The sequence below is a fragment of the Rhipicephalus sanguineus genome, chromosome 9 (assembly GCF_013339695.2).
Source record: "Rhipicephalus sanguineus isolate Rsan-2018 chromosome 9, BIME_Rsan_1.4, whole genome shotgun sequence".
NCBI classification, from domain to species: domain Eukaryota; kingdom Metazoa; phylum Arthropoda; class Arachnida; order Ixodida; family Ixodidae; genus Rhipicephalus; species Rhipicephalus sanguineus.
In genome coordinates this window covers 83393475-83417273 of record NC_051184.2, presented here as the reverse complement: position 1 = coordinate 83417273, position 23799 = coordinate 83393475, and the positions used below count along the sequence as shown (strand labels likewise).

General features: G+C 48.1%; 1 protein-coding gene across 1 annotated transcript in view; it reads left to right on the top strand.

The window, feature by feature from the left end:
* The first annotated feature begins 4804 nt into the window (after positions 1-4804).
* LOC119405967 (uncharacterized) overlaps positions 4805-23799 on the top strand; it is a 76769-nt gene continuing 57774 nt past the window's right edge. Inside the window, exons 1-2 of the mRNA XM_037672792.1 lie at positions 4805-5043; positions 15697-15833. Coding sequence (XP_037528720.1) covers positions 4933-5043; positions 15697-15833 — 248 coding nt within the window. The 5' untranslated portion in view covers positions 4805-4932. The remainder of the gene's footprint in view (positions 5044-15696; positions 15834-23799) is intronic.

Below are 23799 nucleotides of genomic sequence, written 5' to 3'. Positions count from 1 at the left end.
GTTGAAAGAAACCATCTTGACGACGACAATTTTTCACTGGACGTAGAAGACTGTGAAAGCACCGAGAGTGACAGCTACGATGAACCACCAGCTGCTAACTCACGAGGAGCGAGTTGCATTTCACGTCCCCTCGTGCGTTAATGTTATTTCACGCTCGTAAGTCACTTTGATTGTATTCAATGTATAACATCCTTGAGCGAGATCATAATAAAAGCATAGTTCCTCTTGTGCATTGCATGTATCACAATCATTGTGAATATTATAGAGCGCCGCGTGCCGCCGACACGCTCGAGCTCGACCAACGAAGCGAAATGGTTAGAGCGATGGAACGTGCAGTCACGGCCACAATCCACGCCTCTCGGCGAACATCTTCGACGTTGCGAAAAGCATACGTGTTTATTCTTTTCAATATTCATGTTCCGATTGTGCTGATCGAACCTGCAACATGCGAGTGAAGTACACACGGCTAGAGTCTCAGCATGGCTGTGACACAAGCGCTACTGAATGGCATGTTAAATGCTTGTGTTCCGTTGAAGACGTAACTCCGCGTTTTCCACTGCGCAAGTAATGACGACGGGGTATTATCACAGAACACATTTATGTTTGCAAGCCATCATTACGCGCAGCAGCGATGGCGCTACTCGCTGGCGGCCTACTACTGCGGCAAATCCGTCAGGCAGGCTCGGTACGTACTACCTCGGAGTGCCGTTCAGCTCATACGTCAATTCTAGTTCATACAGGTTTATGTAGCACGCACAGGATTTCGCAAAGCATCGTTATGCACGGTAACGGAGCTGAAATATAACCTTTCACTTCGCAGCAAATAATTAGGTGGCGTACTTAGCACTTTCCATGGTTGGGGAAGTATTTTAGTCTCATATCCATTTCAGCGCAGCTCATGACTTCATCCGGTGAAAGTGGCACGGTCCGTACGTCCGCACGTCCTATCTGTTTATGCTAACAAACGGGTTGACCCTCCTCCTGGCGCCATATTGAAAAGCACGGCGCGCCACCTATAGTTCGTGGGCATTGCGAATAGTTAAACCTTGCTGGAATACACCGGCGAACTCGACACACATATGCACATAATTGGACCATGGCCTAAACTTTGTTCCCAAAGGCTTACATATCTGCTATAATGTGAGTCCAACGATACGTCGCACCATGAGCCACCATTTAGACGCCAAGTGTTGTCAACCGCGCCTGCCAATCCCACTATATGCTTACAACTACAAAATGTACACAGAGAGGTCAATACACCTCGTCATGCTTGGCTGAAAGCGAAAAACCTTCTGTAGGCTGCTACTGGCTGACCACTTCGCACGAAATTGATGCCCATGATGCGTACGATCGGCGTGAATTTTCATACATAACTCGTAATTCCTGCAACTACTTAAATATTAACGGAAATATTGGTGGAGCAAAATTCATTAGTCTTGCTCTTAAAAATAGACGGTTAGTCTGTGTTTAGCTTCACCATGACAGAAAAACTTGGCTAAATATGGGAATATTCAAGAAGAGCACCAAGTTAGACCTGTGGGAGGACGTTCAGCGCAAAGGCTTTTAGCTGCGGAGCAGTTTAGGAGGCCGCCTTGTCGTCGTCTGATGTGTCGCGCTGCCGTCACGCAGGTCCCACGTTTGATACAAATAAGTGGGGCAGGCTGCACACTGGAACGCCTGCGCTTGCTTGCCGTGAACGCTAACCTCCTCCAAAAGCTAATTGGTATCTCAGAGCCTGCATCGGCAGTTACACGCCCGCGCTCGGCGCAGCAAACAGTAGAAATGAGGTCATAGAATAGAAAATAAATAATCGCAAAACAAATCAGATAATTACAACAAGAACGCAGCAGGATATAAAATATGCCGTCATCACACGAAAACAATAGAAAAGAGCAGAACAACACAAGTAAAGAGCACATAATAATTGTTGGGGTTTTACGTCCCTAAGCCACGATATGATTATGAGGAAAACCGTAGTGCTGGCCTCCGGAAATTTCGACCGTCCGGTGTTCTTTAAGTGCACCTAAATCCAAGTACACATGCCTCTAGCATTTCACCTCAATCAAATTCAGGCCGCCGGGGCCGGGATTCGATTCGGCGACCTTTGCGTCAGCAGGCGAGCATCATACCCACTAGACCACCACGGCCATTGCGAAATGAAGACAAACGATCAGAAGAAGCAGGTAAACAGAAGAGAAATACCTGCAAATCAGTGCGCGGCAGCTCTTACACCTGTCACTGGGGATAGAACTGGCGCACATTTTCTAAACTTTGCTAACACACATAGATAAAGGGGTGAGAAAAGGGTATGGTAGAAGTTCTTTTGTTTGCGTTGTTGAGCAAAGCTTTAAAAAGTTTGTCTCCTGCTCTTGCGCAGTGATACACGAATTTCCCTTTCCTTGTAGGCGGGTGTACGTGGGGCATACGGGAAGTTGGTCTAATATTCTGTTAAGAGAACGTCTTAATTGCTTTTTGGATGGTTATCGCTTCGTTGCTAAGCATTGTAATGTGTAAAAAAATGTAGAGCAGCTTCGCACTAGAAGTCGAAGCTGCCTTAGTAAAAGTAGGCTTAACTTGACTAAACTTGCAAGTTGTGCCTTTTGTAGGCTTATCTAGACATTTTTCTGACTTTTATATGATATGTTAGCGCGCGCCGTGTGGGGAGAGAGAGCGAACGGCGCGCGTTGACTATGGAAACGCTCTTTCTGTGATGAACGCTGAACTACCAGTTCACAAGGAACGAGAACGCGCCCTCGCCCGCGAGAGGCAACGCCGACGCAGGCAGCTCTGCAAGCGAGTTTCTTGATTGAAAAAAAAAGTAACAGTTTCGCCACAAGGCCGAAGCAATGGATGCGAGAGCAAGAAACTATTGCTATACGAAGTGAGGCTCGCCAATGGATACTCTCAGTTTGAACAGCGCCCCTGTTGCAAAGGCGGACGGAGCAGCGAAGGAAACTAGCGTGCTTCAAGTGTCGAGCTGTGACACTTGATAGTTCGCGCTCGTCTTCTGTGTGTTCGTTTAGCGGCGTCCCTTGAGCTCGAGTGACTTTCGTACGCTCCGTAACATGAGCGCTGGCATCACGGTGAAAGCGTGAAACATCCCTCTTCCCCTTACCACGAGAAAACCGCGCGAGCAGACAGCGGAAGGGCAAGGTTCTCCCTGCGCAAATATAAGAAGCGAGCGAGCTCGCCGACGACTTTTAAATGCGCCCGTCGCGCTCCTAGCGCTATGTCGCTGGTAATGAAGAAACGCTTATAAGAGCCTACCGTCTCGCAGTCCGTCCAGCGGTAAAGGGTGCGGATATAACGCTCGCCGTTAGCTACGTGAAGGATCTGCGTTTCGTGGAGCAGTGGTTAGCGCCACTCGCTGCGGAGCAAGAGGTCCCTGCTTCGATTCCGCGCTTCGGAAGCATTTTTCTGAATTATTTTTCTTTGGGGCTTTTATATATATATATATATATATATATATATATATATATATATATATATATATATATATATATTTTTATACATATACGGTGCATGACGGCGACGGCAAAATTCAGCCGAGACTGTCCATATAATTGCTATCGCAATAAAAGCTGACTGCTCGCGCTGCACAACCGTTCACCGGCCACCCCGCACATATAGGCACTGGATCTTCACCTGCAATGTAGTGACGGTGGGAGATTCCTGTTGTGCGTTGTTGAACAATAAAGATTGGCAGCGTGCACTTTAACTAAAAGCGTATTCAGGATAAACGGCAGCGCAGACCGGGTTAAGACACATACACGGAACACTAGAGGACGACACTAGCGCTAGTGCCATCCTTTTTTAGTGTTCCGTGTATGTGTCTTAACCCGGCGTGCGCTACATTTTTCCTGAATATGACCAAGCAACTAACCCAAAAGTACATTTTAAACTAAAAGCGGACCGCGCGTCTTAGTTCTGATCTGTCTTCTGTCTCTCATTGCCCATTATCAGTGAACTTCCTGTGGGAAACACCGACGCACACTGTATGCTTCGCCGCTCAACAGGTTTCACGTTAGTGGAGCTGAAGCACCCTTCCCTACATGCTTTTTTTTCATCAACTGTACCTCACGCGCCGCAGCGACGACTTTCACTGATTTCAGGCATGTCAGGAGGCTCAATCGAAGCCACACTGATTCCAGCCATTGCCTTAGCTCCCCCCCCCCCCCCCGTTGTTGCTTTAGTCGCCGAGAGTTGTGCTATCTATGCACAATAGCCAATGATAATGAGTAGAATGCTGTTAAAGCTTGTGTCATATAACCGTTAGAATTATTCATACGCTTTTAATTTAATAACACATGGATTGCGTAAAAGAAACCTTATTATATCCTTGTTTCCGTCGTTGCAACTAATGCCACGTTTTGTTCCCTTCGGAGAAGGAATGGAGCTCTTATTGTATTGTCTGAGTTTGAGATGTCTTTAAACGTTCCAATAAATGTCTGTCTTCTCACATTATCTCATTTCGACTTCAAACATCACACGTGGTGATATTTATCAAATATCAGCGTATCATCGCGATGAAGTCGCCTATCTCGGGTATATATTATGGTGCATCAAATGTTACAATTGTCAAGCTGTCGTGAGTAGTTCTGTAGTTTGTACTTTTTTCACAAAAATATTGACAAATGACAAGTGCTGCCATGGACCAACTTTTATTTACACGAGCAGCTGCATTTGAAAAGGGCGCTTAGATCGGATATTAAGTTAGAGTTAAACCTACTCACTCTGCGCTGAGGCCTATGTCCACTGGACCTCTAATGTCATATAATAAATACTGCGTTCAGAAGGCTTACAATACAAAAACGACGAATCACTGTTCTTCGGCATATATATTTTCATTAACAAACGGCTGTAGATCTCTTGAAGAGTGCGAAAATCGTCCCCTTTCTCTTTTTGCCTTACGTGCCATACTACACAGCAAACATGGTATTCTTGGCAAGATTTTTAGTCTTAACCCTCACCGTTGGCACGTTTTTTGATGGCCTGCGAAGTTCCGATGCCCTGGAGCGCCCCAACTTGGAACAGCTTATAGACGTATGTATTACATTTGGCTTGAGTGTTTGCTGCAAAAGAGCATTTCACGCTATTCTACAAATCACGGTGAAAATGGGTTGCAGTAATGTTTGTACTTTATCATTGACAACAGGCCTGCGGAAGCAGTCGAAGAGCGCGATAAAAGGAGACATCATCGGACACGCTGCGAAGACCACTTTCGTCATAGCCAGTCTTGCTCTGAATTTTTTCATTTAATCCACAAAGCATAGGGTATAGGCGAAGCACAGTCGAACGTATTTCCATGCGTGAAACCCAAATGTCCTGGTCATAACTGAAACATGGCTTCACACTGGTATCACCGATGCTCGCACCGTGCCAGAAAAAGACGAGGCGCTCAAACGGAACGAGAACTTACGGGAGGGTGGTGCTCTCATTACTGTAAAAAATGACTGCGACGTCACTAGTTAAGGGCAATGGTCTAGCAAAACCGTAGTGCGAAATAAGCGCTTCAATTACAGCATACCAGCTGTGGTCGTATATAAACCACGAGTCACAGGACAAGGGAATCGTGATGAACTGAATAGTTCCTTTCACTTCCTGCAATTGGGATCAGGATGTGCATAACGACTAAATGCTTCCGTTTGCCACATAGTAGCTGGGACGCTCTCTCGCCATGTCAGCTTCAGATGGATATTACTGTAATATGTTAGAAATACTTTTTGCTGAAAACATGACGGCAATAATGAATGTACAGGTGCGATCAAAAGTGTGCAGACCACGGGATCGCGTGGCAGAATGCATCGACGCGCCAGCCAGCGACGAGACACGACGAGATACCTGCTGCAAGGGCGCATGCGCGTCCCGTCTTATCACTTGGCTTCTCATGTCGCTCTGTTGGACGCGGTTACGGCGCTCGTACCCAAAACGACAACTGGGTGTCGCTTTCTTTGCTCCATCGAATCTGTGTCATTCTTTTACGTAGCGGCTGCGACGGGGCCGGTTCAACACCGGCTCGCGTTGTTATTGACACCGGTTGAGTAGGATAAGTAAGCATAGCGAGCATCGCACAACCTGACGAAGCCAAACGCACAAAATTAAATTTTCTCAGGCCAGCTTGCCTTTGTCGGGCTAATCCAAGTTGCACTTAAATGAGCTTAGTTAAGTCAAAGTTAATGTAGCCGAAATTAATCAAATGTAGTCGAGCACTTTATGACCTAAATAAGTGAGGTGTAAGTAGGTTTAGTTAAGCCCAGTCCAGCTTGGTGTTTTCATGTTAAGCGAAGTTAAGCTTAGATGAGCCCAGATGAGTCGAAATAAGTATAGCCAAATCTAATTAGGCAAAGTTTATCATGCTCATCCTTAACCTAGCCGTGCAAAATTAGCCTATACAAGGCAAACGTTATCGTGGCCAATTAATCTAGGTCGACTTCCCCATGAGCCCACAGAAGTCAAGGCCGCTATGCTTACTTATCCTAATCAACCGGTGTCAATAACAACGCGAGCCGGTGTCGAACCGGCCCCGTCACAGCCGCTACGTAAAAGAATGACACAGATTCGATGGAGCAAAGAAAGCGACACCCAGTTGTCGTTTTGGGTACGAGCGCCGTAACCGCGTCCAACAGAGCGACATGAGAAGCCAAGTGATAAGACGGGACGCGCATGCGCCCTTGCAGCAGGTGTCTCGTCGTGTCTCGTCGCTGGCTGGCGCGTCGATGCATTCTGCCACGCGATCCCGTGGTCTGCACACTTTTGATCGCACCTGTACATAGTAAGAAAACAGCTTCATCTGTACCAGTGTTGGAGTGTCACCGTGAAAGAAGATATCAAAATATTACATACGTGTTGATACGGTTTTTTCTGATCAGAGATTGGGTTTTGTTAGAATTTTATTGAGCGAGTTAGATCATTTTTAATGGTGTAGAAGTGGCGAATTTTCGAATGCAGGTGAATGAATGAATAAACTTATGAATGCAGATGAGACTTTTATTATTGACCCGGTAAAGTATTCATTTATCCAATTTCAGTAAACATCTGAGCAGGAAGTAGTCGAATTGTGGCAGCGTATGAAGGATTTTGTCAGCCATTGCATTTGTAATTTAATTTCTGTTGCGCTGAACACAATTAAGAAGCGAAACTGTGATACCGGTCATAAGCTATGACGTAGGACCGTCGTGATATGCGCTATAAAAGCAGAACCTCTTAGAATAAACATGCATTCGTTCCTGCCTGGTTCCGGCGTTCGTGTCCTTCCTTGGCCACGATATAACAACTGGCGACGACGATGGAACTGAGAGTACGATCGTGAAGCAAACGTCCGTTCCTCTTCAGTACGATCCTAAAGTGGAACGGAAGACCCGGCCACAAACAGAAGGCAAGTGTTTCAGAATGTCGATTCACTAGCTTCGCAACGTTTCGGAAGCATGCCAGAGTTGAAACCGAGAAGCGACGACATCAAGTCGTATTTCGAGAGGCTTGAAAACTTTGTGGCACTTAATGATGTTCCGGAGACAAAGAATCTGAGGTTCTTCTTGAACGTAGTAGGAAGCACAGTGTACGGGGAGCTCCAGAAAATTTTCCGCAAATCGTCCAGAAATCGCCGAGAAAATCCACAGAATCGCCGAGCGTTGCAAATTCAACAAACGCACACGAGAAACGCACACAAGTAAAACCAACGTATAAACTGAAGCCACCACTCATGCGACATCCTCAACTCGTTCTGAGAACGATGGAGGAATCGGCCTAGAAGAATCGGGAGTGCCAAGAAGCATTTTACAAGCTTCAGCTTCTCGAGAGGTTTTCGCCAAATGCAGTGTGCCAAGTCAACCTCCTCCAAGAAGACGAGATACAACTCGGGTACCCTCATCAGAGTTAAGAGATTCCAACAACGAGTAGACTCCACAGGTCTTACCACCAAGACTACCACAAGACCCTTCATCAGTTACAGAAGGAGGGAATGCAGCACTAACAACACCGAATCCAACTCCACAGCGGTTGAGCAGCCTATTCTTACCGGCAACGAGTCTTCGTCAGCATTACTGCGACGAAGCACCCATCTGCGAAACCGTCCCGAGTGGTACGCTGCGGAAGTCTTCAAGAAAAAGAGCAAGTGAAAACTCAAATGAGCTTTATTTCACTAAGGGAGGAGTGTGGTATCGGTTCAAACTATGACGTAGGATCGTCGGGATTAGCCCTTCTTGAATGAGCATGCATTTGTTCCTGCCTGGTTGCGGCGTTCGTTTCTTCCCTTGGCTACAATAGAACACGCTGTACATTTTTGATTTCATAAGAAAAGAAAGCTACGTAACCTGCGTAAGAGAAAGCATCAGTGAAAGGGAAATGCGCGCATGTCTAGATAATCGAATGATTAGTTGACTTAATTCATGTCTGCATTACATAGAACTTGTGCACATTTCTTGAAGATTGCATTGAAAGCGTTCGCCCTGTATGCATGACAAGCACAGTAATACTGGAAAACTGAAGCACTTGTTAAGGTGTTTATTTGACGGCACTCAGCGACAACACGCAGTGGCGACAGTCAAGGCAAAGGGTGGACTCTCAGCACTAGCGGCATTCTTTCAGGAGAAAACAAAGAGGACGAGCCACTAGAAGGCGCTGGAGAGCGCAACCCATGAAAAGGGAGCCACCCGGCGACCTAACAGCTTGTCACTATGAGCGGGTCATAGTAGTCCTTGAGGCGCTCCACGTTGACAATGTCGCTTACTCGACGGCGCATGTCCGAAGATGGTTCGATGGGTTTTATCAGGTAGTTCACCGGGGATGTGCGCTCGACGACACGGTAGGGGCCTTAGCATTTCGGCAGTAGTTTTGAATAGAGTCCACTTACAGTGGTATGGACCGAGAGCCATACATGCGCCCCAGGGCGGAACGCGGGCTCTGAAGTGATGGTGTCACCGCGAATGCTCTTTTGCCGCTCTTGGTCATGCGTAGTAAAGGTCTTGGCAAGCTCGCGACACTCCTGAGGAAGTCTGGCTGTGGCAGAAATAGGCGCACACTCAGATCGATCCGGCTTGTATGGAAGGATTGTGTCGATTGTGTGCGACGGGTGCATGCCGTACAATAAGAAAACGGGCGAGAAACCAGTGGTGCTTTGAGGGGCGGTATTGTAGGCGTAGGTGACGAAAGGCACAATGGAATCCCAATTTGTGTGATCGGCGGCGACGTGCATCGAGAGCATGTCACCGAGCGTGCGGTTAAAGCGTTCCGTGGGCCCATTCATCTGTGGGTGGTAAGCAGTAGTTTTGCGGTGAACAACGTTGCACTCTTAGAGAATGGCTTCGACCACTTCCGAGAAGAAGGCGCGGCCTCCATCGCTGAGAAGCTCCTAGGGGGGACCGTGACGCAGTAGGAATCGGTGTAGTAGGAAGGAGGCAACATCGCGCGCTGTAGCCGCTGGGAGGGCGGCGGTTTCGGCGTATCGCGTTAGTCAACAGCGACGATAGCCCAGCGGTTACCAGCCGACGGCAGAAGAAGTGATCCATACAAATCGATGCCGCGCGCCAAAACGGATGGTTGGGGCACGGTAATGGTTGTACACCGGCTGACGGCACGTGCGTGGAAGGTTTTCGGTGTTGGCAATCGAGGCAGGAGCGAACGAACTTCTGCGCGTAGTGGTACATCCCTCGCCAGGAGTATCGTTGTCGAATGCGGTGGTAAGTTTTGGATACCCCAGAATGCGCGCATTGTGGATCAGAGTGGAAGGAGTCGCATATTTCAGAATACAGACAGCGTGGTATCCCAAGTAGCCGCTGGCGGGCATCGGCGTTGTAATTGCGTCGCTGCACTAGGTCGTCAGGAATGGCAAAATGGTGGGCTTGACGACGCAACGCGCGAGTGGATGGTGTGGCCGACGTATCAGTGAGCAAGTCTATCAGCGGGGGGATCCATTTAAACTTGCGCTGTTCACTAGCGATCGTGTGAACGCCGATGGATGAAACAGCAGTGTAAGATACTGAGCCGGGGGCATTGTCCTCAGGAAAGGAGAAGTGTGAGAGGGCGTCGGCGTCAGCATGCTGGCGTCCGTTGCGGTACAGCACGCGGATGTCGTAGTCTTGCAGGCGAAGTGCCCAGCGGGCGAGATGGCCTGATGGATCCTTCAATGACGCATCGTGCATGATGGCCGGTGACGACATCAAATGGGCGACCATACACACTTAAATTCTCACGCGAGAAGTTTACATCGCGAATAGCCTAGCTTGTTTTTTTTTCAGTGTCGTTATACGCGACGCACAAACGACGAGTGAAATGGACTGGGAAAGTGGTTGCATGGCATATGCTACTACAGATTTTTCCCGTCACGATATCATTCATGGAGTTTCACGCAAACGTAACAATAACTGCAATAAAAGAGAAAATCCATTTCGTAGAGTTTCAGCGCTTTTGTTAGCAGGAAAAAGGTACGTTGCATATTCGCAGCAGCAAGCAAATAAACAAGTTGTCGGGGAAAGATACTCAGCGCGATTCGAACGCTGAGCCGTGCTCCCAATTAGGGTTGCAGAAGTTGCGCCTTTTTCTTTCCTCAACCTCTCCTCCTCTTCCTCCTCAAATATTTATTTGCACCTGAGAATGAAAAATCACACCATCTCCCGCTAAAGGGGACCATGAGTCGATGTGAAGCAGTGTTTCGGCATGTAGAGCCCAACGTTTCAGAGGGGGAGTGGTGAGGAGGAAAGGGGAGAGGGGAAGTGGAGAGGCGAAGTAGAGAGGGGGAGTGGGAGTGAGGAGGGGAGGGGAGAGGGAAAGTGGAGGGGGTTTGCGCATGCGCCTTAAGGGCGGTCACGCCGCACACCACCACCACCGGATTGAACTCCGCTATAAGATGCTTCACATCTAATAAGCGCAGTCATGTTGCAGTGTGGGACATGAGAAAGCAATTGCCCTTGCTTGTTAGCCAAAGGTGGTTAAGAGTCACCATCAATAACCGCACTTATCCTGCGAGCTTTGTAATCCTACAAAACTGCTCCAGGGATGTGAAACTAGGAATGGACTTCCTAAGTGACCACGGCGCCGATATCGCCCTGAGGTCTGAGTCGATAACACTAACCTCAGACAAAGCGCTCCCGCCATACGCGAAGCCAGGGAACCATGCACTGAATGTGATAGAAGAGCAGGTGACCGTTCCGCCGCGCTCCAGCGTCATTATTTCCTTCGGCACCGAAAAACCTGCGAACCTTGAAGGCGTAATCGACGGCGATCAGCAACTACTCCTGAATCGTCAAATTTGCGTCGCAAGAGGTATCGCCGAGCTGCATGACGGTAAAGCAAAGGTACTGCTGACAAACTTCAGCCACGAATATAGGCACCTCAACATGGGTACGACGGTTGCCTACATCGACGAATGTGTAGCCGCCAGCGATGCTTTCGCCCTCTTCGATGCTGCCGAACCTGCTTCGACGAATACATGTCCCGAACTGGATTTTCACGTCAACCCGAGCCTTCCGAAGGTCAAGCAAGACCAGCTCAAAGCCCTGCTCCTGCAATACAAGGACTGTTTCTCGTCGTCATCGCGGGTCCGACAAACGCCCCTTGCTAAGCACCGCATTATAACAGAAGAAAATTCTCGACCACTCCGACAGAGCCCCTACAGAGTTTCGACGCGAGAACGGGAGGCCATAAAGAAACAAGTCGACGAAATGCTTCGCGACGACATCATCCAGCCTTGAAAGAGTCCGTGGGCGTCACCCGTGGTGTTAGTGAAGAAGGACGGGACACTGCGCTTCTGCGTCGATTATCGGCGCCTGAATAAAATCACGAAGAAGGACGTGTACCCCCTTCCACAGATAGACGACACCCTGGATCGACTTCACAACGCGACGTACTTTTCGTCGCTGGACCTCAAGACCGGCTATTGGTAGGTCGAAGTGGATGAAAGAGACCGAGAAAAGACCGCTTTTATAACACCCGACGGCCTCTTTGAGTTCAAGGTCATGCCTTTCGGTATTTGCTCGGCACCTGCGACGTTCCAGCGCGTCATGGACACCGTACTGGCTGGACTGAAGTGGCAGACGTGCCTTGTGTATTTGGATGACGTCGTCGTGTTTTCCTCGACCTTCGACGAGCATCTCCGGCGGCTTGAGGCAGTACTTCAAGCAATCAAGACCTCTGGACTGACCCTGAAGCCAGAAAAGTGCCGATTCGCATACGACGAGCTCCTGTTTTTGGGTCATGTGATCAGGAAGTCTGGAGTGCGCCCAGACCCGCGGAAAACAGCTGCCATCGCCGACTTTGCGCCACCCACCGACAAGAAGGCCGTGCGGCGATTTCTCGGCTTATGCGCCTATTACAGACGCTTCGTCAAAAGCTTTTCACGGATCGCCGAACCACTGACGCTTCTCACGAAGACTAACGTGGAATTCAGGTGGGAAACGGCGCAAGTGAAAGCATTTCAAGAACTTAAACGACGCCTGCAGACGCCACCCATACTTGCGCATTTCGACGATTGCGCCGATACGGAAATACGCACCGACGCAAGCAGCGTAGGACTCGGTGCCGCCCTTGTGCAAAAGACTGACGGGCTTGAAAGGGTTATCAGTTAAGCTAGCCGGTCACTATCCAAGGCAGAAGCCAACTATTCCACAACAGAAAAGGAATGCCTTGCCATCATCTGGGCTACGTCAAAGTTTCGCCCCTACCTCTATGGCAGGCCCTTCAAAGTTGTCAGTGACCATCACGCCTTATGTTGGCTAGCTAACTTGAAGGACCCTTCAGGTCGTCTCCCACGATGGAGTCTGAGGCTTCAAGAATTCGACATTACCGTTGTGTACAAGTCCGGACGAAAACACTCTGACGCCGACTGCCTGTCCCGAGCCCCCGTCGACGCGCCGCCGCAAGAGGACGACGACGACTGCTTCCTCGGAACTATAAGTGCCGACGACTTCGCCGAAAGGCAACGAGCCGACGCGGAACTGCGGGGCCTTATGGAGTACCTCGAGTGCAAGACCGCCGTTGTTCCGAAGGTATTCAAGCGAGCACTGCCGTCGTTTTTCTTACGGAACGGCGTTCTCATGTAGGAGAACTTTTCGCCAATTCGAACCGACTACCTTCTTGTCGTGCCCTCATCATTGCGACCAGAGGTCCTCCAGGCCCTACACGACGACCCGACGGCTGGGCACTTCGGTGTTTCCCGTACGCTCGCCAGAATACAGGAAAAATACTACTGGCTACGCCTTGCTGCCGACGTCGCCCACTACGTTAAGACTTGCCGAGATTGCCAGCGACGGAAGACACCGCCGACTAGGCCCGCGGGGCTTCTGCAGCCAATCGAACCGCTTCACCGACCATTCCAGCAAATCGGGATGGACCTACTGGGGCCGTTCCCGACGTCGACTTCCGGCAACAAGTGGATCGTCGTAGCAACTGACTACCTCACCCGCTACGCCGAGACAAAGGCCTTGCCCAAAGGCAGTGCCGCCGAGGAAGCCAAGTTCTTCGTGGAGAACATCGTCTTGCGTAATGGCGCCCAAGAGGTCCTCATCACAGACAGAGGTACCGCCTTTACTGCGGACCTAACTCAGGCGATCTTAAAATACAGCGAGACGAGCCACCGCCGCACCACCGCCTAGCGCCCGCCGACCAATGGCCTCACCGAGCGTCTAAATAAGACCATCGCCGACATGCTGGCCATGTACGTCGACGTTGAGCACAAGACGTGGGACGCCGTCCTTCCGCACGTGACCTTCGCTTACAACACGGCCGTCCAAGAAACGACGCAGATGACGCCGTACAAGTTGGTCTACGGAAGGAGCCCGGCGACGACACTGGACGCCATGCTACCGAATGTCACCTACGAAGAAAACCTCGACGCCGCCGCTTACTTAGAACGTGCCGAGGAAGCTCGACAGCTCGCCCGCCTGCGCATCAAGACCCAGCACCACACCGACAGCCGTCGCTACAATCTTCGACGACGCTTCGTGGAATACCAGCCCGGCGACCGTGTCTGGGTCTGGACGCCGATACGCCGACGTGTCCTTAGCGAAAAACTCCTTCGGCGATACTTCGGACCCTACAAGGTACTTCGACGTCTCGGCGCTCTTGACTACGAGGTCATCCCGGACGGCATTACGAACTCCCAGCGACGCCGCGCACTACCTGAAGTCGTCCATGTCGTGCGTCTTAAGCCGTTTTTTGCACGTCAGCGAATCTGGGGACTATACGTTTACCTTTGTTATTGTTATTTATTTATGTATATGCACTTGCTTTTTTTCTCTTTGTTCTTTCACAAGCATCGGGACGATGCTTTTTCAGAGGGGGGCAATGCCACGCCCACTTCTTGTTTTATTTTGATGTTTTTTGGGTTTGACCAGCAAGGACGGTTATCAACGCTCGAGGCTGTCCGCGAAGCAGTGTTCGAGAAACTTCTCGATTGTAGTAGATCGTTTTGTTAAGATTTCGCGCCACACACGAATGTTCCAGCTGTATCGAGAGATAACGCCGCCACCAGCGATATCGCTGGAAAGTTCATAGCACCTGTATAAAAGCCGACGCACTTGACCGCTTGTCAGTTGATCGACGGACGACGCCCTGTTCGCCGCTATCATTGTATTGCTGTAGTTCTAGTTCTCATTTTCCCGGCCACAAGTTCGGCCAAATAAACAGTTTCATTCTGCAAACGCCGACTGCTGTCTTCGTCGACGTCACGATCACGTGACAATATCATGACAGCACAAATGATGATGTGTTCGGTACAGCAATCACCAGAGCGCGATGTTCGCAAAAGAAAATTGCGTCTGTTCGTAATCTGAATGCTTGTGCCCTTTTCGTCTCCTCGTAACTTTCGTATACGACCTAAACATCGAGGTAGCACATTTCGATATTTCATATGACCAGTGGATCTTCGCTTTGGTACAGCTGTGTACTTGGTGCGACTGCAGCACAAGAGGGCTGCTTGCATTTACGAAATATTTATGAGTGGCTTTGTTCTCGCTTTTTTTTTACGATGGAAAACAAACATCTCACAAGGCGTCTTCCGTTTATTTTCTGAAATCGCACGTTGCCCAAGTGGCAGCTGCAATGACGGCCACTAAATAATTTGCATTCTTGTGTATTCTCACGATAAAAGAAAGAGTTTGTCATCGTATCCATTGAGCGATATAACCTAGAGACCAGTTGTAGGGGAAAGAAACGGGGTATGGCGTAGAACACCCCAAATTTTCAACTGCGCAGGCCTGTAACATAAACCTAAAGTTGCTTACTTTCATAAGCAGTCACTTGGTGTGCCCAGTGCGTTTGTTCCGTATGGGAAGCAGACACTTGATTTCCTTTCTGTCTCAATCGGCTGCATGGCTTGATGGCAGGGACCGCTTTTTACGTCGTTTCCATTTCTCTGTGGTTGGAGGAGGACGAAAATAAACTTAGTTGTTGCTTATTCCCTAGAGACGTATTACTCGATATTGCCTGGATTTTTCCGGCAGCGCTTGCGTCCCTCACAACAGTACGCTGCAATATTGCACAAATATAAGCGGATGTTTAGATACCGCATTACATCTCTATGTAATTTACCACTGACATGGCGTGGAAAACGCTTTAAATAAGCAAGGCTTAATGACATGTTCTGCTGTGACAATTGTGTCTACAATGAGTACCATCTTATAGCGTAGTGCAGGTTGAACTGTTACGGAAAGTATTGGTGACGCGCGAGTAACAGCTGTTACAGCACCAATTGTTCTTTCGTTCAAGGTATTGAGAGCGGATGAAATCACTGGGCTAAAAAAACGCAGTGACGACGGAAATGGGCGTGAGTGCGTTTACTCAACAAGCACCAAGGTCGACGGGAATGAATGCCAATTTGATTACGGTTACAGAAAGGATGGAACGTAAGTACAGTGAATAAAATACAAGCAATAAAACTGAGACGTGATATGCAAGGCAATGATGGCGATGTAGACAAATAATTTGTATGTTTGATTCGTACACAATCATCCTCGTATTTTCGTAAGTTGCGATAAAAGGATTTGAAGAAATATCCTTAAGTATACATTGTTATGGCTGCCACTGGTGACGTGTCATCTGTGAGAGTTGACCCGCAGTAAATTTCAGTGTGACTCGGGACACTTTCATCGTTCGCGGAGACGGGCTCTCCGCGACCAGAAGCGCCCCACAAAGAGAAGAAAACAGTAGAAGCTAAGAGGAACAGCGGGGCGACGCCAAGCTGGCGCCGACTTCGCAAGGGGCCGCTGTGAGTTGTTTGAGATCCTACGGCGCTGATCAGAATCGTGTGTTTTGACTGTTAGGTCGCCGTAATCCCTTTCCTGCCCTACTAGGGAGATACTAGGAATTGCACCGTATCCCGTTCGCACGGCTTGACACGCGTGAGAGTGTCATTGACCGCCGGAACTTTGCTGCATCACCGTGTGCAACATTTCACCTGCGAGTGTCGTGCTGTTGGCTGGCGTCCTGATGGGTGGTGTGTTGTGTGATTAACTATCGTCAGGAAGGAGGGGCCAGCTTGAGCTGTTATAACGACGGTGCTGAGTGAGAGAAGACGCTCTGCAGGGCCCAGGTGAAATTGCTCATGCAGTAGATCGTCCCTGAACTCTTTATTATTACCTTTCCACTATGTATTAAGTTTGCAAAAAGTGTCAATAAACTGGTTTGTTTTCGTTTTTCCAAATTCCGAGCATCAGTTTTCCTCAACTCGAAGACTCAGTCGCGCTACCAAATGGAGTCCGGGTCCAACGCAACCTAGAGGAGACAATAGCACGCATTTTTCAACGAAGCTACAAAAGAAATAGCCTAAAGCAGGGGTCTCAAGTACGCGGGCCGGCCCGCACATGACTTTCTTCGTCCAATATTTTTTACGTAAATTATATGTTCATGCGCTACACAGACGTGGCTACTCTCAAGCGTTTTCTTAGTGAGCCACCCGACGCGGTCATTAGGAGTGTAAAGAACTGAAACACGGCGTCGACAACAGAAAGTGTAAGACGCGACTGGACAGGGGCGTAGGCCTGGCGAGCGACCAGCAAACAGCAACATCGTCCAACACGAGCCTCTCCTGCGTAGCGCTCATCAGGCTGCGGAGTTCTGCAGGGTGCACGTCTTCGTTATACGTGGAACAAAAACTGCGTATTTTAGAATTGGTTTCCATATTTCAATCATTCTGCAGATCAGTGTCGATAGGTTTCTCGAATATTGACATCAAGGCACCTTCAGAAATGAGCCATATATGACATATGGGAAAGGCTTCCTTTCAAACAGCAACGCTAGTAGACGTTTTATTTTAACCACCCCCTCCCCATCCCCCTCTCCAACCTTCTTCACTGTCCCGGCCCTTGCAAGGGATAAAATGTCGTGACTACGGCCCGCTCGCTGAGGTGAGATTGAGACCCCTAGCCTGAAGAATGCTGTGGAGACTTTAGAAATCATTTTTATGGGACTGCATGATCCCGTGTCCACATTACGCAGTTAGGGATGTCTTATATGAAACTATTAAACTGGGAAATTGCGAACTTTTACTATAGAATTGAGTTGAAGCAACATAAAAGAAGGCATTTTAAACAACGTTTTTTTTACATATTCACAAGCAAGAAATTGTGCGAAGTTTTGCATGGTCTATTAGGCGCAAGAATAAATCTGAGAAGGAATAGTCGCACCCGCCGTCGAGCGCCGTGATAGTGTGGGCGCCGATAAGAACGTCGAGTTCGCTTGTTCGTCGTATTGCGTTGCGCTTATGTCGCCGCGTCCGTTGACGGATACGTCGGCTTGTTCTACTACTCCTGTGCGGCATCATCAGGTCTTCTGCTGATAGCGAAATTTCGTCTTCCGGTCTCCGTTTGGCTGGCGGCGTCTTGCTAAAATTTCGTCGCGCCGTCGTCGTCAGGGGAGGATCTTATCACTGGGTAAATATGTGTTATCACTGGGAAGAAGGCACGCCAGAATTGATTGGAACTATAACGATTGTTCGGGAATAATCTGTAAGGTTTGGAGCACTACTCCAGTAGTTGACTTTATTGTGGAAGAAATAATACGGCCAGAAATAGCTCTGGGATGTTCGACCGCGCAAGTATAAAAGCTGACGTGTTTCTCCCACGGTTAGGATTGGGGGCGAGGGGTTATGGAGTCGCCATCTATCGGGCACGCCTGTCTTGTATGCTAGGTTGGATAACGCCGGCGCACTCCTTATATTTATAAGTTTGGCTTATGTTCGGCTGTCGGCATTTTACGAAAACACCACGCGGAAGCCCACCTAGGTATTTCTGTGAATGTTTTCGAAACGAGTGATGTTTTTGCACTCAAAATATAATTTTGGACAAAAGTAAGCACAGAATTGTTCACCAGCGCTATTTGTTTGCATAATATATGCAGTAAGCGCACAGTGCGCGCGGTCGCCGCAATGAGGTATCCTAAAACAAGCTTCTTGCGCGAAAGGCAGGCGATTCCTGCTTACCATGTGGCATACACTCTTACTTTAAGGTCGCGGGATCGAATCCCGGCCGCGGCGGCTGCATTTTCGATGGAGGCGAAAATGTCTGAGGCCCGTGTACTTAGATTTAGGTGCACGTTAAAGATCCCCTGGTGGTCAAAATTTCCGGAGCCCTCCACTACGGCGTCTCTCATAATCATATCGTGGTTTTGGGACGTTAAACCCCAGATATTATTATTATTATTACACTCTTACTTTGGTCTGTCTTCGTATATTGGTCTCCCCAGTGAGCAGTTTCCCGCTGTTTTCCTTACAATTTTCTTTTTAATCAGGTACATGCATTGAATAAAAGACGAGGACGCCGATCAGAAAAGAATAAACAGTAAATCCGTTGTTTATCTTCTTGTGGTTGGTGACCTTCTTTTTTATTAGCGCGATAGACTTTTATTTTTTTTTATTCCGTAACTTTGCCCTACGGCATCGCGATAGACTTAAAGAGCTCGTTTCGCAGAATTTCCGGCGTCGGTGTCGGCGTCGGCGTCGTTAGTTGTGAGCGAAAAATCGGCGTCGTCCGTGAGCAAAAATTTGAGATAGATGCAAATAAATAAATAATAAAAATGTTTTTTCCGGGCAAGACTCGAACCCTGGCCTTTCGGGCAGCAAGCAGGTGATCTAACACTGAGCCACGCCAGAGCTTGAGAAGGGATTCGTAAAAAAAAAAAACGCTATAAGTATGTCATATATTGGCTAAGATCTCCTTAGCGCATGTAATATTGCGTGGCAGAATCCTTGAATCGCACCAGGCATCAAAAGATGTGAATTGCACAACGAGTGTGTGATTGAAACCTGCCCACCCATTACAAAGTGTGCAGCTGCGCAAGTGCGCGTGGCACCTTACGGACGCTTGGTGGGTAGTTCGCCAATTTGCAAAAGGAAGAATTTTGGTGTAGTGGGCACTTCGCAACTGTACATCGAGTAGACATTCTAGGGTAGTTTGAAACAACTAATGCTACGCGCACAAACGTTCCTTTACTTGCGGCATGGTTGAAGGCGATGCGCACGGGGCCCGATTACGCTATCGCGTTGTACTGTTGTACGCGAAGCTCAAGTGTCTTCCAATTTCTTCAGTGATTCTTCCCGACCAGACAGGTTTCCGTCGAAGCTTCGATTTATTCTAGTACATTCATTGGTTGTGCGCTAAGACACATATGCTCGTATGCTGTGCGGCGTGTATTCTTTTATATCATGATTCCTACCTCTCCCTTTCCATTCTACTTAACTTGCCAGTGCCCATAGAATGGAAAGGTGCACAGACAAAAGTCTAAAAGGCTGTTGTCTTCGCGACTGCTGCTAGAAGAAGAAGCATTCTACAAGGCGACGACGGAAAAGCTCCCCATTCAATCAGAATTACAGCGCAGGGGGCAATCTAAAATTTCGTTTTCAGTACTCGTCGACGCTGCCGACTATCGCTCATCCTGCCTATCACGTCATGCAGACGGTGGCGCAAGCTTTTCCAGTGGTGGGCCTCGCGCCGAGTATCGACCGCTGACGACTATACTAGCGGATATTGTTGCATTTTGTGTGTTGCTTTTTTTCTGTCCACTGGTTCGCCATTATAGTTACATCTTTACCTGCCTGAGTTTTGCATGCTTCACCGTCACAACTACGTGACATCTGGTGGAGGCGCAGGTTCGAATACCGGACACTCCTGTCAAATCCGTGAACGAAGCCGACGCCACGGAGACGACACCAGTACTATCCCAAAGCATCGAGCTACACATTCTCCAAGGATTACAGTTACAGTGCTTACCACTACACAATAAAACAACAGCCATGATGACAACCGCTGGTTTACTTGCTATGTTCGTGTAGCAGCAGTTTATGGAAGCCGGCTTTCTATGGATCATTATATGAAGACCCATAAAGCTGGCTGGCGACGTTTTACTATTTCGCCACCTTGAACAATCGGGAATCAAGAGACAAGCTGTGTTACGTCTATTTCTACCTGGAAGACGCACCAAGCACCTCATTTGGTCAACATTTGGTTCAGGTTAGTTCGCACACGATATGACACCTACAAAACAGAAATTTTGGAGAGCTTGTAGGCCTTGACAATTGAAGAAGCAACGCAAACAACAAGGACATAGGAAGGAAGAGGAAGACGAGACGAGCGCTAACCACATACATAATTAAACCTACATACGGGCTTTCTACTTAACTGTGATATATATGTCCCTGCATTTGGAAAGAAGCAAGATTGTTGCACGACACGTCCCACTGATTTTTTTCATATTTAATTACGAGGTTTCTTTCAAAATCTTCACTGTCGATTAAAGCTTCGCTGCGTATATTAGCAAGTGTCGCGAAAGGGAAAGGACGGACCGAAGAAATGTGCCCGGGGAATGCATTGCAATCACTGAGAGCTCTCTCACCTTGTAGGTGTGAACCAGAGAGCAACCTTGGAATAAATGTTCTTTACTTTATATTGCGTAACGTGCCTTCACTTTTAGCTCCGTGGTTAAAATATGCAATGCACACGTTACCGTTAACCGGTGTGCCATTAGACGTCATTCCTCGGTGATATGCATCACAACGCCACAGTGTTTCCCACAGTAATATCCAAATATTTTCCATGGAGTGTAGATTGAGATGCTACAAAGCTGTCGGCTTAGGAATGATTATATGAAAAATGTGACTTATACTTTCTGGCTAGTTCAGTTTATTTGCCTAAACCCGCTTTGTCATAGGCACAATATAATGAGCGGGTAAACATAGCGAAAAATTAAACATCAGAGCATTGAAAAATAACAAAAATGGTAGTGTATAGTGTCACTCTGCCCTTTAAAGATTGATGACCAAAGCACCTATGCCTAATTATGCATAGTCATTGAAAACGTACCACATCAGACAGGGTTAGTATTTGCCTGCCCCTCCTGGCTTCCCGCTTACAGAGTGTCTTGAGCGCGCTTGGCCTCCGCGTCTTTCTAGTTCACTCTAAGAACTAAGAGAGTGCTGGGCACTCTCTTTGGGAGAGTATATTCTTGTCCCATATTTAACTCTTTTCCAGAGTAAATCACCTCTTCTTCAGGCAGAGTATAGTAATGCCCCCCGAAAGGATTATAGTACTCCACCTCAACAGAGTAACGTAACTCTTGCCGAAGCAGAGTAGCGGGACCCCTCCGAAAGGAGTAGTAGTACACCTCAAGAAAGAAATAGCAGAACTCGGGCCAAATAGGGCCTTAAAATTGCATTTGAGAATTTATTCAAGCGTATATCGTAATGATGACATAATAACGAGCACTGCGACAAAAAAAAAACGTGAAAACAAAAAAAAAAGCACGCGCAAGTGAGGTTCCAACCAGCGACCCTCAGATTGTGAGGCCGACGCGCTACCACAACGCCACACTCGGACGACGAACACGTCCTTTTTCTTTCATGTTGTCACTTATTGCACTGACCATATTGGTGATCTGTCTTCACTTTCTTGTTTAGAACGCCGGTTTGAGTATCTCAGTACATGCGACAACCAACTACAAGATAGTTCATTTGTTTGTTTTGTACTTCCCAGTATCAGAACGTCAATCCGGCCCGTTTTTCTCAGCAAACAAGAGTAGCGTAACCGAGGATATGTGCGGCATTCGCATTGACCAGCTAAGCGGTTGGTCATTTCTGTGTAGAAAACGCTGTACTTCTGAACTGCACATTGCACAGTTCAGTTTTCGTCACGCCCTTGGACATAGTTTCGGTCATTATTGTTCACGTTCCGCGACTACAGCCGTAATAGCGCACTCTAGCCGTACGGACCCTTTAGCTTAGGGCAGTGTACTCCGTGCGCGACGTTCGAGCGAAAAACGGGGATACTGAAATACGAAGAATTTAAAAACCTTTCGAATGTAGTTTCGATCGTCGACCGACTCGATGAGGTGATATTCGCTTATCTAACTGCACAAATACAAAGCTAAAAACGCGGATATTAGGCTTTATTCCAGTGCCTTCCTGTACAATGAAAAGCACTGGGAGGAGCTGGATTCCAGTGCATTCCAGTACACTGAAAAGCACTGGGAGGCGCTGGAAACGCTGCTTTTTTTTTATTAATCGTCTCCAGCGCCGCGACGAATGCAATGCTCTCTACTCTATATGCGTGTGCTTAATAATGAGCGGTCATCGCTCGCGGTATGCCGGCACATCGATATATACATATATCAGGAGCAGGAGTATAACTGCGTCTTACTCTGTTATGCCAGAAGAGTATACGGGCATTCCACTCTCTCAGACAGAGGTGGAGTATAGGCACATTTCACTCTCTCCTTTCGTACAGAGTGATCATGCATTTCACTCTATGCGATGCTTTGCGAGAGTAAGAGAACGCTCTGAAGAGTAACTCGGCTTTCTTACTCTTGCGATACGCTTGCCAGTTTTTAGAGTGTTGAGCCTGAGTGGTCCTGTCCTTTCGGCGTTGCTTTCGCTGTCTTCATCGATGTTTGCCGCGCTTTGCCGCCATTGGCATTATTTTCTTCAGTCCTCACAGACACGTTGCATTCGGCAACTCCACCCATTCGTGACCGCTGCATAGCCTATGCAAATCACGACTGCAGCGCACCAATCGACCACTGCCATCTCATATGGGTACCATTGACACAATTCCTGGCCAATGGGACCGTGCGTCAACGCTTAAATGCCTCTATGGAGTGCCTCAAAGTGCTCTGTCTCTCTCCTCTCTGCCGTGGCGTCACGGAGCCCGGCGCACAGACACGAACTTTAACCCGGATCATATCCATGAGCAACTGTAACAGCAAAAAAATGACAGCGTATCCACGGGGTGAATGATGATGGGTGGGGCGAAGCTCCGGAGGGAATCATCGGTATACTGTGAAACTCTTCCGTGAAATTCGCTCAGTACATTATATAAAGAGTGAAACACCCTGTATATAATAAACATCAAACTTTTATTGTACTGTTGGTTTACGTGGTCTCTTCATTAACCCCGCTTTGTGATCGGTGAAATGCAGGGAAAGTGTCCGCTCCCGAGCGACAGAGAAAGCGCGCCAAGAGCGACCGCATTCCCCGCTCGCCCTGTGAGAATTAACGGCAAGGCTAGAGGGAAGACACGACGCGCGTAGCGTTTGTCTTCGCGTTCCACGACGCGAGGTCGGTAGCATGTCCAACGAAAGCCAACGGAACGCGATGGTGCAAGTGCTCCGGCTTTGCGAAAAATGCACGGCGTTTAATGCACATAAAGCGTCCCAAAACCAAACATCTTACTCAAGGCGTGCTTTGCGTTTTTCGTAGAAATATTTACTTTATCAGGTTTAAGACGAAAAGTGGAAAGCTCACTAGAGTATATCGCCCGCAAAGTATGTGTTTTAGTGTGTGATTAAATCAAGGAACACTACGATGTCTTGTAAATTATTATATCT